Source organism: Caretta caretta, chromosome 7, assembly GCF_965140235.1.
Source record: "Caretta caretta isolate rCarCar2 chromosome 7, rCarCar1.hap1, whole genome shotgun sequence".
Taxonomy (NCBI): domain Eukaryota; kingdom Metazoa; phylum Chordata; order Testudines; family Cheloniidae; genus Caretta; species Caretta caretta.
Window position 1 is genome coordinate 44,006,750 of NC_134212.1, and position 17,274 is coordinate 44,024,023.

General features: G+C 43.5%; 1 protein-coding gene across 4 annotated transcripts in view; it reads right to left on the reverse strand.

Moving 5' to 3' along the window:
• Window positions 1-17,274, reverse strand: part of NISCH (nischarin) — a 59,543-nt gene that overhangs the window by 14,264 nt on the left and 28,005 nt on the right. For 3 of the 4 annotated variants that reach the window (XM_048856610.2, XM_048856614.2, XM_048856612.2), the window contains 7 exons: window positions 12,280-12,375; window positions 11,463-11,615; window positions 6,123-6,191; window positions 5,440-5,625; window positions 5,080-5,208; window positions 4,409-4,522; window positions 2,559-2,664 (listed from right to left, as the gene is read on the reverse strand). In XM_048856610.2, the coding sequence (XP_048712567.2) occupies window positions 2,559-2,664; window positions 4,409-4,522; window positions 5,080-5,208; window positions 5,440-5,625; window positions 6,123-6,191; window positions 11,463-11,615; window positions 12,280-12,375 (853 nt within the window). Of the gene's footprint in view, window positions 1-2,550; window positions 2,665-4,408; window positions 4,523-5,079; window positions 5,209-5,439; window positions 5,626-6,122; window positions 6,192-11,462; window positions 11,616-12,279; window positions 12,376-17,274 lie in introns of all 4 variants that reach the window. The other variant, XM_048856617.2, reaches the window with a different exon arrangement.

Here is a 17,274-nt window from a genome sequence, read left to right on the forward strand (position 1 = left end):
ACCTCTTTATGTTCTATTAGTTTACAGCTACAAAATCCCACCAAATCCAAACCCTTCACACACATGCATACTCAGATAACTCAAATGTGGCTGCTATTCCAAATACTAATCCTAAACCGTTATTTTACCTGATTCAGAATAGCTGATTTGAGTTACACAAGGATTAGCTGTCCAAACTACATTGCCTGAGTGTGTATAAGCAAGGGTTGTATGGGAAGCTCTATAATATTAATAGTGTTTATGCACGTGATATAGTGAATCAATTTTTCAATGCTACCAATAATAAGGATTGTTTTATATCAGCACTTCATATAAATACTTTTAATTAATGATTAGAAACCAGTGTTCCTGGACAATTTATTGATATTATAATTCTGGATGTGAAGTACAGGACTTGTACAGAAGTTATGGATGCAACTTTCTAGATCGGCTTTAAAAGATCATAAAGTCAAATCAAACATTCTTTCCCAACTCAGATGAAAAAAATTATTTCCTCAGGGGAAACACTGCTTTAACTACGTAGGGAACAAAAGTAGCTAAGAGGCCGCTTAAGCATTATTTCTGGTATATTGTTTCCTGTCTAGCTACTTACATCTCTCCCATAAGCAATTTACTGTAACATTTAATGTGATTAATATATCATGGAAACAGATGTTGTCTTGAAAGACAGCAAAGAATACAGCTCATAAAAGCAATGTGTCAGGGAGTGCAGTTCAGTTCTTGGTAGTTCCAAGCCTAACGGTGAAACTGATAATTAGATTGCATATTTCAAAATTTCTAACTAGAATTCTTAAAATCAAGTGAGATTTAAAAAATCCCCTTTCTGGATGCCCAAATACTTACAATTATTAAGTCTTATAGATTAACTCCAATAGTAGCCAGCTGTGTTATTGGACTTCTTTTCCAACATTTTTTCTTTTTTAATTTTAGCCTTTCCCATCTTGTTACTAAAACAACTTACTTTTGAAGTTTTAAGGTAAATAAATTTTAATCCTTTTTCCTTTCACTACCTTTCTTGCAGCAAATTTCTACAAGATGACTGATCCGTTCAGTCAATAAGTCTCCGGTTCTTTCAGTCCACAATTTAACATACTCCTAATCATTTACAACAGGAAAAAGAATAAATCTAAATATTTCCCAACGATTTTTTAATTCCAATTTTTGCAGCTATTTCCCACCTTCCTTTTACTTCTTCATGGATAACCATCTAAAGCTACATGTTGATATATTATAACAAAAACTTCACTCTCAAGCAATGACCTAGAATATGGAATACTTTAGTACTTGGAAAAGCAATTACAAAATCAAAATACCAAACACAAATTAAGTAGCAGCTGCCCAGAGTTTAGAAAAATTGACTGCATTTTATCTGTAGATTACAAAAGAAATCTAAAATAGATTGAAAGGTTAGGTGAGGTACATAAAAAGGTAACCAAATCTGCTTTGAGATGTCGGTTCCCCTATTGGTCACATACAAATAATCATGTGAGTGCTATCATAACGATCTTTGCCTTCTCATAGAAGATGATGTTGGGGAAACCCCATGGGATTTTGCAGAAATGCTGGTAACATCTTGTTCTTTCCCAGAGTAGGAGCACGAGCTTTGGACACTTCCACCTCCCTCACCCGGACTAAAATGTTTACAGGAAAACGGTCAACTGCTTCCCATCCCAACCCATATGACTGACATACTCCCTTGTTTGCAATACCATCTTAAGGAATTAGAAATAGTCTTAACCCCTACCATGTGTTTCCATTTAATCATTTTCTGTGTTTCTAACTGAACTGAAGCCAAAAAAGCTCAGTGATGTTCACTTATCCTCAGTCACGCATCAGCATTCCTGTAAATCAGCAGGAATGAGCATAGCTCTATAAATAGTGTTAATGGCTGCTGCAAAAGCAGTACACAGAGCACAAAGCCTTTTTGGGTATGCCCCATTTATGCAGTTGGTTTGCTTTTATGAACATTTGTCAAAAGGATTTTGGCACAATGGGTATACCGAGATCACAGGGTTAGAATCAGTGTGATAACCCTCATGTTAATATTACTACGGATGTTTTTCTCTGCTCCCCTTTTCTACCTTCTTTCAGGTTTCCTGACTTAACTGTGTCTCTTGTCAAAAAGCAACATGGGAACTACCACCACACCAATACCCTCTTATTATCCCAACACCAAACAGGGAAGAAAAAACATTTTAAAGCATCGCTGTACATATAGGTTTGCCATTAGAGCACTAGAGCTTTGTCTACATTAGGAAAACCTGGATGTGTAATCCTCCACCAGTGATTTGAGCAGGATTAGATACAGTGGTAAAAAGATTTGCACCAGGTTTATGCTACAAGCTACCTCAGTTAACACCACCAGAGGAAAACTACAGGTCAGAATTTTGCCAATATAAATATAACTTAGAAGTCTGGGACAATACCCGTTTGCCTTTACGCGTCAACTGATGCTGACAAAGCCCCATATTCAGTATATAAACTTCATGTATATCAATGCAGCCTAGAAAAACAGGACCAAGAGGCCCAGCCCAGCAGCACGATACATACATGATTACCTTGGCTGGAGCTGACAGGATGAGGCAGAGAAGAAGAGGAAGGATGGACAGTAAGAGAACAGTTTGATTTGGAGCTGGCAGCAGTGAGCCTGGAGTCCTCACTGATCTAATAAAGAAAGTACGTAGTGGTTAAAGAAACAAGAATCTAGCACCACTGACAATAAACATACAGAGCAAATATTAGATCCAAGAACTCAAACAAATCCACATAATCACATGGCTTGTTTTCTGTGAAAGCTCAGCTGTCATTAACAATTTTCAGTTCACATCCATTCAAGTCTATATTTTATTTTCTGTTACAGTGAAATCCTGTTATAAGGATCCATTCTGGAAAATGCCATTTTGATTATACTGATAATATTAACCAGTTATATCTAGACTGATGGAATAGTGCATTTTGCAAGTCAGACGACTGACTAAAAGGACAGAGCAACTTCTGGTAGTTCTTCTAATGCCAAGTCTGGACAGTCTGGTTATAACTGGCCTCGCAGCCACAGTCAAAAGTGCAAACCTGAAACATACTTTAACTGCAGGTGAGAGGTACGCAGGATATGTCTACACTACAAGAGAGGGGTGTGCTTCCCCTGTTCAGGTACACCAGGGGTGGCCACCATGCGGCTCTGGAGCCGCATGCGGCTCTTCAGAAGTTAATATGCAGCTCCTTGCATAGGCACTGACTCCGGGGCTGGAGCTATAGATGCTAAGTTTCCAGTGTGCCTGGGGGTGTTCAGTGCTCAACCCCCTGCTCCGCCGCCCCAGGCCCTGCCCCCACTCCACCCCTTCCCCTGAGCCTGTCATGCCCTTGCTTTTCCCCACTCCCCACCAGAGCCTCCAGTGTAATGCATAACAGCTGATCGCGGTGGACAGGAGTGGGGAGGGAGTGGGATTGGTGGGGCTGCCAGCGGGCAGGAGGTGCTGCAGGTTGGAGTGGAAGGAGCAGATGGGGGGCTGCTGACGTATTAGTGTGGCTCTTTGGCAATGTACATTGGTAAATTCTGGCTCCTTCTCAGGCTCAGGTTGGCCGCCCCTGATGTACACATTCGCACTAGCTCTCATTGAGTACAAACGGCAGTGTAGCAGCAGTAGCATGGGCAGCAGAAGCACAGCTGAGATGTGACAAGTACAAAAGAGTCAGAAACTGGTGGGTACGCACTCCGCTGCTAGCCATGCTATCACAGCTACACTTCTATTTATACTTGCTCATATACTCAATGAGAGCAAGTGTGAGTATGCGTACCTGAGCAGGGGAACTGCCCTCCTAGCTCGCACTGCAGGCACAGTTCAGAGGTGAGACAGTCTCACCTGACTTTGATTCCCCGAGGAAACAAAATCAAAGAAATCCCCACCAGTGCCAACAGGGAAGGACTTTTAAAAAATTATTTCAATACTTTACTGCACAATCAGTGGACATTGTTTTTAGTGATCATCTTTGAATGGACTTTACAACTTATAACATGGACCAGCACAGTTGTGCTTCTCATCAAGTTAGCCACTCTGTATATTGTGAAGTCATTCTCCCTATCCCTCCTCCTTCTCATCTGCCAGATCACCACAGAAAGGAAGGCATAGAAGACATTACTGCAGTTAAAGGAACAGAACAGGAAAAATGTGCAAAATTGCTGCATTTAAAGTTCATCAGACATTAAAGCAAGCAAGCAGAGCATGTTTTGTAGAAGTTGTTACAAAATAGATGCTTCATTAGTAAGCCAAATAGATCCACCAGTAATTTGAGATATTATTTAAGTCTTTAAGATATTCTACAAGTTTTTTTTTTCCCCCAAGCAGCACATTGTCCATGTTTTACTCACATGGTTTCTAGCCCCTGATCCTCCTTCCTCTTAAAAACTCACCTTCTTATCAGAGTTATTCAACTTGTACTTAACCTCCTTTGCTTTTTGAATAGCTTTCAACACTTCTACAGTGTCAAGTTCCTTTTCTGTGGTACTGATATTATCCAAACAGACCTGAATAAAATCCATAAAGACAAATTGTTTGGTTAAGCCTCAATAACAATAATGAAAGAATGATGCACTCATTGAAGCAAGACACCACCACTATTTTGAGATGACCACTGTCTGTTTACACGAATACAAACATTTAAAGTAATCTGGTACCATAATGGAAAACTAAGTACATCTGTAGGGTTACTTTTCATGGAAAACCAGACCTTCCCACCCTAACTCCCAAAGGACTGAGACAACTTTCAATGCAAGTTCAAAAATGCCTGAAAAGCTATTTTCACACCTTTCTAGCAAACACTGTGTTCAAATGTAAATGTGCTGCTTCTCTATTCACACAAGGCCTTAAGTTTTCTTCCCACAGCTGACATTGCCAGGAGTAAGTTGGTTTCATTCTCTAAAATAGAAAATCTCTACAACACATAGCAAACATTTAAAGGAATTTTTGCAAATTTAACAGCTGTGCAAAAAAAGCTGAACTAGCCACGTGTTTTCTATACAGATTTTAGAAAATAAAAAGATTTTTAGGTACTGAATTCAAATAAAAATTCCAAGTGGCTTACCTCTGAGGCTCTGTCCCCAAATTGGGCTAGCACTTTGGTCCTGTAATCAGGAATGATGCTCAAAGGATTGTTGGATAAGACCACCTTTTCTAAACATGGAAGGCTTCCTATATTTCTTATTTCGTCAATCTGAAAATATTTGCATATAAATATAGGTGTCACTCAAAGTTGCATTCTTTGAAAATGAGCACATGTATAAATGTATGAAGTATAGGGTGTATACAACAGGAAAACTATAATAATGCTGCAAGCACAAAGACCTATTATAATCCGTATTTTAACTTTGAAACCAACTGCCCATAACCTGAAGGACAATTTGTTAAAATTAATTTTATTGTTGCAATGAAGCTAATCAGTTACCTGATCTATTTTGTTGCTGCTAAGATCCAGGTTGACTAGTGAGTAGAGTTTGTTAAGGCCACACAGCCTTTCCAGAAGGTTTCCTGCTAAATTCAGAGTTTTAATGTTCCCAAGTTTTGTATGAACACCCTCCAACGATGCAAGTTTGTTGTAGGATAGGTCCAGATGAATGAGGTTGTAAAGATGCTGCAACACCAGAACACAACAGCAACATCACAGACCAATTCAGTCAAATTAAATAACATCTATTGGAGACATTGTGCTAAGGCTCACCCCAGCTGTGTGCAAGATTAAAATGCACACTAGCCAGCAAAAATTTGTGCATGGTCTCAATCACCCATGTGGGCCCATGTAGGGAGGGAGAGATTCCCCTGGCTCAGTTCTACAGACCCACATTGCCTTCATTGCCAGCTGGTTGCTATGCAAAATGATAAGAACTGCAGGGGAGCTGGTGAAACAAGAAAAGGGAGAGGGAAAATGGAGGACTGAAAGTAGTATATGGTGGAGCACGGACATGGAGGGAGCCAGCCCAAATTGTTTTTAATGATGTCAGAATGTAATCTTTACAGTTAATGCACTATGCATGAGAAAGGCAGCCAACACAGAGTCCAAACGAAGCAGCTCTGTGCTCTCACATCCCAAGACTTCGGAGACAAAAGTGAATCCTCAATAATGTCACTGACCTGTACATTCTCTATTAGCGACACGTCATTGTGACTCAATTCTAGGAATTCAATCTTCGGAATTAGTTTCTGGAAGAAAAGAAATGGTTTTATGCAGTAAAATGCCCTTTTGCTTCTGTCAATCGGCCCACATTTGCCAGGCTGTCAGCTGATTAATGATAAAGAAAAAGGCATATTTGTATGTCCTGAGTCTCTAAAGTAAAAAGAACAAAACCAAAAACCAATCACTCACTCACACATATGGTAGTTCAGCAACCTAAGTGGCACCAGGCACTTCTTGAAAAAAACATTAGCTCTACTTTGAGAAGTAAGGTCAAGTTCTACTTTGAAATTCTGGCTTCATACTCAGTACTAATGTGCTGTCTCCCAATTAAGCCAATCATTACAGCCCAAGTTCATTTGAGATGTTTCATCTTAGTAGGGATGGGTATTTGGGTTATGCAGCAATCCGGATAAAGCTAAAAATTGCAAGAGTCAGCTCGAGAGAGGGCTTTGGATTCTTTGACCATAGGATGTTGTTCCGGGAAGAAGAATTTCTAGGAAGAGATGGGATCCACCTAATGAAGAAAGGGAAGAGCATCTTTGGAGGCAGGCTTGCTAACCTAGTGAGGAAGGCTTTAAACTAGGTTCACCGGGGGATGGTGACCTAAACCAAGAGGTAAACGGGGGAGTGGGATACCAGGAGGAAACACAAGGAGGAGGGTACAAGACGGGAAGCCTCCTGATTCATACTGAGAAAGTAGGGCAATCGGCTAGTTATCTTAGGTGCATGTACACGAACGCAAGAAGCCTGGGAAACAAACAGGAAGAATTGGAAATCCTGGCACAATCAAGGAACTATGATGTGACTGGAATAACAGAAACTTGGTGGGGCAGTTCACATGACTGGAGCACTGTCATGGATAGGTATAAACCAGAGGTGGGCAAACTATGGCCCATGGGCCCGACCATCCTGCACAGCCCCAACCTCCTGGACGGCCCCTCTTCCAGTTCTCTGGCCCCTCCCCAGTTCTCCCCCCTCCCCTGCAGCCTCAGCGAACTGTGCCACCAGCACTCTGGCCCGCCACTCCTGCCAGGCAGTGTGGTGGCGTGGCTAGCTCCGGCATGATAAGGGGGTGGGAGGTCCCGGGGGGCAGTCAGGCGACAGGGAGCAGGGGGGGCTGGATAGGCATGGGAGTCCCAGGGGGCCTATTAGGGGGCAGGGCAGTCTGGGGGCAGGGAGCGGAGGGGGGGTTGGATAGGTGTGGGAGTCCCGGGGGGCCTGTCAGGGGTGTGGTTAGGGGTTGGGGCAGTCAGGGGACAGGGAGAAGGGGTGGTTGGATAGGGGGTGGGATCCTGGGGGGACGATTAGGGGTGGGGGTCCCGGGAGGGGATGGTCAGGGGACAAGGAGCAGGGGCGGTTGGATGGGTCAGGGATTCTGAGGTGGGCAGTCAGGGGGCGGGAAATAGGAGGGGGCGGATAGGAGATGGGGGCCAGGCTGTTTGCGGACACACAGCCTTCCCTACCTGGCCTTCCATATAGTTTTGCAACCCCTATGTGGCTCTCGGGCCAAAAAGTTTGCCCACCACTGGTATAAACTGTTCAGAAAGGACAGGTACAGGCGGAAAGGTGGAGGAGCTGCATTGTATGTAAGAGAGCGGAATGATTACTCAGAGCTCCAGTTTGAAACTGGAGAAAAGCCTGTTGAGAGTCTTTGGGTTAAGTTTAGAGGTGAGAGCAACAAGGGTGATGTCGTGATGAGCGTGTGCTATAGACCACCGGATCAGAAGGATGAGGTAGACGAGGCTTTCTTCGGACAACTAACTGAAGTTTCCAGATCACAGGCCCTGGTACGAATGGGGGACTTTAATCACCCTGACATCTGCTGGCAGAGCAACACAACAATGCACAGACAATCCAGGAAGTTTTTGGAAAGCGTTGGGGACAACTTCCTGGTACAAGTGCTGGAAAAACCGACTAAGGGCCGTGCTCCTCTTGCCTGCTGCTTACAAACAGGAAAGAATTGGTAGGGGAAGTAAAAGTGGGTGGCAACCTAGGCACCAATGACCTTGCGATGGTTGTGTTCAGGATCCTCAAAAAAGGAAGAAAGGAGAGTAGCAAAATACAGACCCTAGACTTCAGAAAAGCAGACTTAGACTCCCTCAGGGAACTGATCGGCAGGATCCCCTGGGAAGCTAATGTGAGGGGGCAAGGAATCCAGGAGAGCTGGCTATATTTTAAAGAAGCCTTATTGAGGGCGCAACAACAAACCATCCCGAAGTGCAGAAAGAATAGCAAATATGGCAGGCGACCAGTTTGGCTTAACAGTGAAATCTTTGGTGAGCTTGAACTTAAAAAGGAAGCTTCCAACAAGTGGAAATTTAGACAGATGACTAGGGAGGACTATAAAAATATTGCTAGAGCATGCAGGGGTGTAATCAGGAAGGCCAAGGCACAACTGGAGTTGCAGCTAGCAAAGGATGTTAAGGGTAACAAGAAGGGTTTCTACAAGTATGTTAGCAACAAGAAGGTGGTCAGGGAAAGTGTGGGAGCCTTACTGAATGGGGGAGGCATCATAGTGCCCGAAGTACTCAATGCTTTTTTTGCCTCGGTCCTCACAGACAAGGTCAGCTCCTAGACTGCTGCACTGGGCCATACAGTATGGGGAGGAGGTGAGCAGCCCTCAGTGGTGAAAGAACAGGTTAAGAACTATTTAGAAGAGCTGGACGTGCACAAGTCCATGGGTCCAGATATAATGCATCCAAGGGTGCTGATGGAGTTGGCTGATGTGATTGCAGAACCATTGGCCATTATCTTTGAAAATTCATGGCGACCCAGGGAGGTCCCGGACTATTGGAAAAAGGCAAGTATAATGCCCATATTTTAAAAAGGGAAGAAAGAGAACATGGGAAACTACACACCCATCAGCCTCACTTCAGTCCCCGGCAAAATCACGGAGCAGGTGCTCAAGGAATCCATTTTGAAGCACTTGGAGGAGAGGAAGGTGATCAGGAACAGTCAACGTGGATTCACCAAGGGCAAGTCATGCCTGACGAACCTGATTGCCTTCTATGATGTGATAACTGACTCTGTGGATATGGGGAAAGCGGATGATGTGATATATACTGACTTTAGCAAAGCTTTTGATACAGTTTCCCACAGTATTCTTGCCAGCAAGTTACAAAAGTATGGATTAGATGAATGGTCTATAAGGTGGATAGAAAGCTGGCTAGATTGTTGGGATCAACAGGTAGTGATCAACAGCTCAATGTCTAGATGGCAGCCGGTTACAAGAGGAGTACTCCAGGGGTCGGTCCTGGGGCCAGTTTTGTTCAACATCTTTATCAATGATCTGGAATGACGGGATTAATTGCACCCTCAGCAAGTTTGCAGATGACACTAAACTGGGGGGAGAGGTAGATATTCTGGAGGGTAGGGATAGGGTCCAGAGTGACCTAGACAAATTGGAGGATTGGGCCAAAAGAAATCTGATGAGGTTCAACAAGGACAAGTGCAGAGTCCTTCACTTTGGAAGGAAGAGTCCTATGCACCGCTAAAGGCTGGGGACTGACTGGCTAAGTGGCAGTTCTACAGAAAAGGACCTGGGGATTACAGTGGATGAGAAGCTGGATATGAGTCAGCAGTGTGCCCTTGTTGCCAAGAAGGCCAATGGCATATTGGTTGTATTAGTAGGAGCATTGCCAGCAGATCAAGGGAAGTGATTATTTCCCTCTATTCGGCACTGGTGAGGCCACATCTGGAGTATTGTGTCCAGTTTTGATCCCCCCACTACAGAAAGGATGTGGACAAATTAGAGAGAGTCCAATGGAGGGCAACAAAAATGATTAGGGGGGTGGGGCACATGACTTATGAGGAGAGGCTGAGGGAACTGGGGTTATTTGGTCTGCAGAAGAGAAGAGTGAGGGGAGATTTGATAGCAGCCTTCAACTACCTGAAGAGGAGGTTCCAAAGAGGATGGAACTAGGCTGTTCTCAGTGGTGGCAGAAGACAGAATAAGAAGCAATGGTCTCAAGTTGCAGTGGGGGAGGTCTAGGTTGGATATTAGGAAATACTCTTTCACTAGGAGGTTGGCGAAGCACTGGAATGGGTTACCTAGGGAGATGGTGGAATCTCCATCTTAGAGGTTTTTAAGGCCCGGCTTGACAAAGCCTTGGCTGGGATGATTTAGTTGGTATTGTACCTGCTTTGAGCAGAGGATTGGACTAGATGACCTCCTGAGGTCTCTTCTAACCCTAATAGTCTATGATTATGTCTACAATTTATGCACCAACTTAATACCTCAAGGAAGCATTTATGGGGCCACAATAAACTCTAGATCCCATATATACCCTTACCTTCAAACTCATTCATATTGCAGAATTAAAGTCTGTTTCATTCAGAGACTTGATGTTATACTGCCTGCATTATATCCTTGTTTTGGTTTTGATCTCCCTAAAGATCAGTCTTTGCAAACACTGAAGGGAGGAAGAAATGCATTGTGGTTAAGGCCCTGGACTTGGATCTAAGAGATCCAGATTCTTTTCTGCCTATGTCACAGACTTCATGACCTTGGACAAATCACTTAATCTGTGTTCCAGTTCCCCATCTGAGTTATGAGGATAACTACTTCCCTGTCTCACACATTGGTTGTGAGGAAAAATGTGTTTGTGAGGCACACAGACATTATAGCAGTGACAGCGACAAAAAAACCCCCATAGTTTACTTAATTATCTTTAATTTGGGAACTGCAGAAGCAGCATGGAAAGGAAAACAAAGGAAGTAATGTCTTGACTGAATACTTAGGATGTGGTTTTTATGTTTGGAAGACTTTTCGTAGTGAGTCATTGTCAACTGTGCTACTCTAACTAGTGGGGTTCAAGGCTGCCTTTAAAGACCAATAAGTAAAGGTCTGTAACATAAAGTAAGTTCTACCCCAGAACCGGATTTTGTATTATATAACTGGGTTAAGAATAAAACTAGTTTGAAGCATAAAAGTTTCAGAAGATCTACAGCATTCCTGTAATTCAACAATTATATACACAAAATGCTCCATACAGACACTGCATTTGCTGCTGCCCTTGCTTTGCCTGAGGGCAGAAACTACTGAAGTTAAACAAACCTGCAATTTCACTGCTTACGTTGCTTCCAAAAAATATTGCTTTTTCTATGATTTAGATTGTCAATGTACAATTTAAGTTAAAAGCAAAATATGAGTGCAAATGGAAATCCTCTAGACAAATGGAAGTTTCCGATGTAAATTTAAAGCCCTGCTGACTATCTAGATTGTTCCACAGCATGCTCACCGTGCATTTTTTCCAAACAAGAAAATGTCTTGAAGACTAAGCTCCATGAGGTCTTACCACTGAATCATCAATCTGAGATATGCGATTGTGACTCATATCTAAAGTTGTTAAAGTCTTCCACGTTGGGATAACCGCGGTCACAGGAAAACTTGAAAGGGTACCCTCTGGCTCCCATTGGTCAAATTCAGAGGCCTCAGGCACTAGAATTTCCTGTTTGAGACAGACATTAACGAACATTATTAAAACACTACAACTATGCATTCAGGGAAAACTAATAGTTCTCAAAACAAGTCTTGCAACAGTTCAATAAGAAACCTTTGCAAATGTTAAAATAACTCATTCAGATTAAATTTAATAGAATTTAATATCTGGACTGACAGGTTTGAAACTACAAGAACTATGCTTATTTTGGGCATATGGATGGGGAGTTCTGACAGCAGTAGCCAATCCATCCAAGCAGAGAATCTGCTTGAACACTACGATTATTGAGAAATAACTACAGTTGTCATGAATACTAGACACCCTTCAGTTGTCATGAATACCAGACACCCTTCAGAAAACTGAAGCAAGAAATAAGTACACTATTATGGATTAATAACTATAGTTCCCTTGTGCTCTGATAAAGATATTTTCAAATCTGTCAACGTTTTATTTTTAAAGACAGATGTTAAAGAGTTGGTACACAGATAATAAACATTTCCTTCTGATTTATAAAAATGACATTACCTCTCAAGATAATATAGGACCCTTCAGTCATATGGCTTTAATAGTAACACTTGACACAGCAAGACATGACTTCAGATAAACACTCCTGCAATTGTAATACTTTTGGACATGTTTTAAACAATTGCCAGCCTTGGGAAATTGCACTTACTTTCATTGAGGTTGCTGAAAACCGAACACTCATCGTGATTAAAGTGTGCTTTGATGATGTCAGCCCTTTAATGCGATTTGCACCACAGTGATTTATCTATTTAAAGGGAAAATACACCTTTACAAAATAAATCACAAGTACATGAGTATTAGAACAAACATAATAATTAAGTAAGGAGGATGCTGGTGATAGCTGGTATACCAGGTGTTCAACTGTAGCAACAGAGAGAGCATATACAGTGTTCTTCTAAAATCTCTTTTCCATAAGAATATAAATAAGAAACAGGACCAAGCAGGAGCTGATCCAATCTATTGCACCAGAAGTCGGTCAAGCCAAAGCAAAGCAGACAATGAAATCAGTGGGACAACCCCAAAGCAGCAAAATTCAAAAAGCTCTTTCAACAAAGTTGCTCAGCACAAGTAAAAGTTCTCATCATGCTGAAGCCACCCAGGCAACTGGACATAATACTTCACTCTTACCAAATGGAAAGGACTCTTGCAAGTAAGTTTAACTACATTTACAGCAGCAGATACTTGTTCATACTAACAATCCTTGCGCATTCTCCACATTTTAAAAAAAGTAAGTGTCATAAGAAGTGGGAGACTAGGCTGAATGCAAAATTTCCCAGAGACTTTATTACATATGACAAATTTAAAGGATATTGAGCCTTTTACTTGGAGGTCATCAATGTTCTTCAGCCACTTCCAGCCGGCCCCTCTTTGGAAGTGGCTGAAGAACATTGCCATCTGAGGTGCTTAGTAGCCTCAGTCCAGTTAATTCCTAGTAGACAAAAGCCTACATCGCATGACCACCACCACAAATGGCACCCTTGTGGGCAGTATCAAAAAGACAAGCTTGAATGGGTATAGAAACTGAGTTCCTCTTGTCCTTAGAAGTGGAGTTCTTCCAGGACAGAGCTGATACTCTGATGGGAAAGTCTGCATTATTATTGTAAAGAGGATGTCAATCCAGAGCTAGTCAATTCAGTACTTTGCATGAACATTCAAGTTATAAAACCCCTCATGTTAAATTATTTTTCCTTTTCCATGTTCTTTTTTTAGAAAGTGATCTGCCCCTATCCAGAAAACGAAGCATTTTAGCTGGTGAAGCCTTTTAGATCCCCTCAAAGAGTTACTGATGTATTTCCTTCCCACGTGATAATTTTAATTAAAAAAAATCTTTATTAAATAAATGCCACAAACAGAGGCTACTAACAGGAGTTGTGGAGGGAGTAGCTGCAGACTCTGTGCTTGAAAGTAGCGGGACCCAGTGAGTGGAGCATTTGGTCCATCTGTGGGTTGTTTGGCTAGCAAGAGATGTTAAGAGTAACAAGAATGGTTTCTTCAGGTATGTTAGCAACAAGAAGAAAGTCAAGGAAAGTGTGGGCCCCTTACTGAATGAAGGAGGCAATCTAGTGACAGAGGATTGGAAAAAGCTAATGTACTCAATGCTTTTTTTGCCTCTGTCTTCACGAACAAGGTCAGCTCAGAGACTGCTGCACTGGGCAGCACAGCATGGGGAGGAGGTGACCAGCCCTCTGTGGAGAAAGAAGTGGTTCGGGACTATTTGGAAAAGCTGGATGAGCACAAGTCCATGGGGCCGGATGCGCTGCATCCGAGAGTGCTAAAGGAGTTGGCGGATGTGATTGCAGAACCATTGGCCATTATCTTTGAAAACTCATGGCGATCGGGGGAGGTCACGGACAACTGGAAAAGCTAATGTAGTGCCCAACTTCAAAAAAGGGAAGGAGGAGGATCCTGGGAACTACAGGCCAGTCAGCCTCACCTCAGTCCCTGGAAAAATCACAGAGCAGGTCCTCAAGGAATCAATTCTGAAGCACTTAGAGGAGAGAAAAGTGAGCAGAAACAGTCAGCATGGATTCACCAAGGCCAAGTCATGCCTGACTAACCTAATGGCCTTCCATGACTAGATAATTGGCTCTGGATCAGCGGAAAGCAGTGGACATGTTGTTTCTTGACTTTAGCAAAGCTTTTGACACAGTATCCCACAGTATTCTTCCCAGCAAGTTAAAGAAGTATGGGCTGGATGAATGGACTATAAGGTAGATAAAAAGCTGGCTAGACTGTCAGGCTCAACGGGTAGTGATCAATGGCTCCATGTCTAGTTGGCAGCCGGTATCAAGTGGAGTGCCCCAAGGGTCAGTCCTGGGGCCGGTTTTGTTCAATATCTTCATTAATGATCTGGAGGATGGTGTGGATTGCACCCTCAGCAAGTTTGCAGATGATACTAAACTGGGAGGAGAGGTAGATACGCTGGAGGGTAGGGATAGGATACAGAGGGACCTAGACAAATTAGAGGATTGGGCCAAAAGAAATCTTCAACAAGGACAAGTGCAGAGTCCTGCACTTAGGACGGAAGAATCCCATGCACCGCTACAGACTAGGGACGGAATGGCTAGGCAACAGTTCTGCAGAAAAGGACCTAGGGGTTACGGTGGACGAGAAGCTGGATATGAGTCAACAGTGTGCCATTGTTGCCAAGAAGGCCAATGGCATTTTGGGATGTGTAAGTAGGGGCATTGCCAGCAGATCGAGGGACGCGATCGTTCCCCTCTATTTGACATTGGTGAGGCCTCATCTGGAGCACAGTGTCCAGTTTTGGGCAACACACTACAAGAAGGATGTGGAAAAATTGGAAAATGTCCAGCGGAGGGCAACAAAAATGATTAGAGGACTGGAACACATGACTTATGAGGAGAGGCTGAGGGAACTGGGATTGTTTAGTCTGCAGAAGAGAAGAATGAGGGGGGATTTGATAGCTGCTTTCAACTACCTGAAAGGGGGTTCCAAAGAGGATGGATCTAGACTGTTCTCAGTGGTACCAGATGACAGAACGAGGAGTAATGGTCTCAAGTTGCAGTGGGGGTGGTTTAGGTTGGATATTAGGAAACTTTTTCACTAGGAGGGTGGTAAAACACTGGAATGCGTTACCTAGGGAGGTAGTGGAATCTGCTTCCTTAGAAGTTTTTAAGGTCAGGCTTGACAAAGCCCTGGCTGGGATGATTTAGTTGGGGATTGGTCTTGCTTCGAGCAGGGGGTTGGACTAGATAATCTCCTGAGGTCCCTTCCAACCCTGATATTCTATGATTCTATGACTGTTTGTTCTCTCTGTATGGGCTGCATAGAGAGCCATGGGGCACTGAGTAAGCAAGATGCCTTGCTAAAGGCTACAAGGCTCTCGGCTTTGGAACTTTGATCAGTGCCTTGTCAAAGATGGTAAGGGTCCAACCAATAGAGGCAACTAACGGGTGGTTTCAGAGCAAGTTTTCTTTCCAGGTTCAGCACTATTTGTGATATTAAGATGGCCAGTGATGGAACAATGGTGGTGACCTGCAACGGATGTATTCTCTTTCCTGCCTGAAGACAGAAGGGATTTCCTGTGCATGAAGTGCAAGTTGGTGACTGTGCTGGAGGAAAAGATTCTAGGATTGGAGGGACAAGTTGAGATGCTACTGAGAATCAGAGAAGTTGAGGAAACAGCCAGGTTTGGGAAACACCAAGGAAAAATGGCACTGGCCTAGACTCAGAGACTTGAAGGCCAGAAGGGATCATCATGATCATGTAGCTGACCTCTGAGGAATCAGAGAGAGAGGAAGTCATAGGAAGTCTGGTGGCTCAACCACCAGAGGCAAGAGGTCAAAGCAGCATTCTACATAGCTGGAGACAGATAAGGATGGGCAGGCTGTGGCTGCTAGAGAGAAGATGACCGGGAAGAATTCCACATAGCTAGACGTTTCAAATTGATACCAGATCCTTAACATGAAAACTATAGAAGATACCTCTCAAGATCCTGGAGGTCCAAGGGAACGGAAAGATGTATGGGATACACATGCGGATGGCAGTTGGGCCCAAACTAAGAAAATCAAGCTTGCCCGCAAAAAGTTCTCCAACTGTCCAAGGAACACAGGCAATCCTTGTTGTAGATTCAATATTCAGAAGAATTAAAGAACATTCTGCAAGGCACAGGTGGACAAGAGGACAGTGTGCTGCCTTCCCAGAGCCAAGACAAAAGATGTTACTCTAAGCCCTGGTCTACACTATGAGTTTAGGTCGAATTTAGCAGCGTTAGGTGGATTTAACCCTGCACCCATCCACACGACCAAGCCTGTTTTGTCGACTTAAAGGGCTCTTAAAATCTATTTCTGTACTCCTCCCTGGCGAGGGGTTTAGCACTAAAATCTACCTTGCTGGGTTGAGTTTGGGGTAGTGTGGATGCAATTCGATGGTATTGGCCTCCGGGAGCTATCCCAGAGTGCTCCATTGTGACCGCTCTGGACAGCACTCAACTCAGATGCACTGACCAGGTAGACAGGAAAAGACCCGGGAACTTTTGAACTTCATTTTCTCTTTGGCCAGCATGGCAAGCTGATCAGCACAGGTGACCATTCAGTCCCAGAATCGCAAAAGAGCTCCAGCATGGACCAAACGGGAGGTACTGGATCTGATCGCTGTATGGGGAGAAGAATCCTTGCAGGCAGAACTCCGTTCCGAAAGACGAAATGCCAATATATATGCCAAAATCTCTAAGGGCATGATGGACAGAGGCTACAACAGGGACACAGAGCAGGCAAGCGGAGAATCCCTTCCCACCGGCAGTCAGGAACTATTCATCACCCTGGAGCCAATACCATCCCAACCCAGGCTTCTGGACCATGAAGCCGGAGAAGGCACCTCTGGTGAGCGTACCTTTGTAAAATACAATACAGGGTTTAAAAGCAAGCGTGTTTAATGAGTAATTTGCGCTGAAAACTTGGGATGCATTCACGGCCAGTATAGCTACTGGAAAAGTCTGTTAACATGTCTGGGGATGGAGCGGAAATCCTCCAGGAACATCTTCATGAAGCTCTCCTAGAGGTACTCTAAAAGCCTTTGCAGAAGGTTTCTGGGGAGGTCAGCCTTATTCCGTCCTCCATGGTAGGACACCTTACCACGCCAAGGGGACATTCAGAGGTGCCCGTTCCTTCTGGGCTGTTTG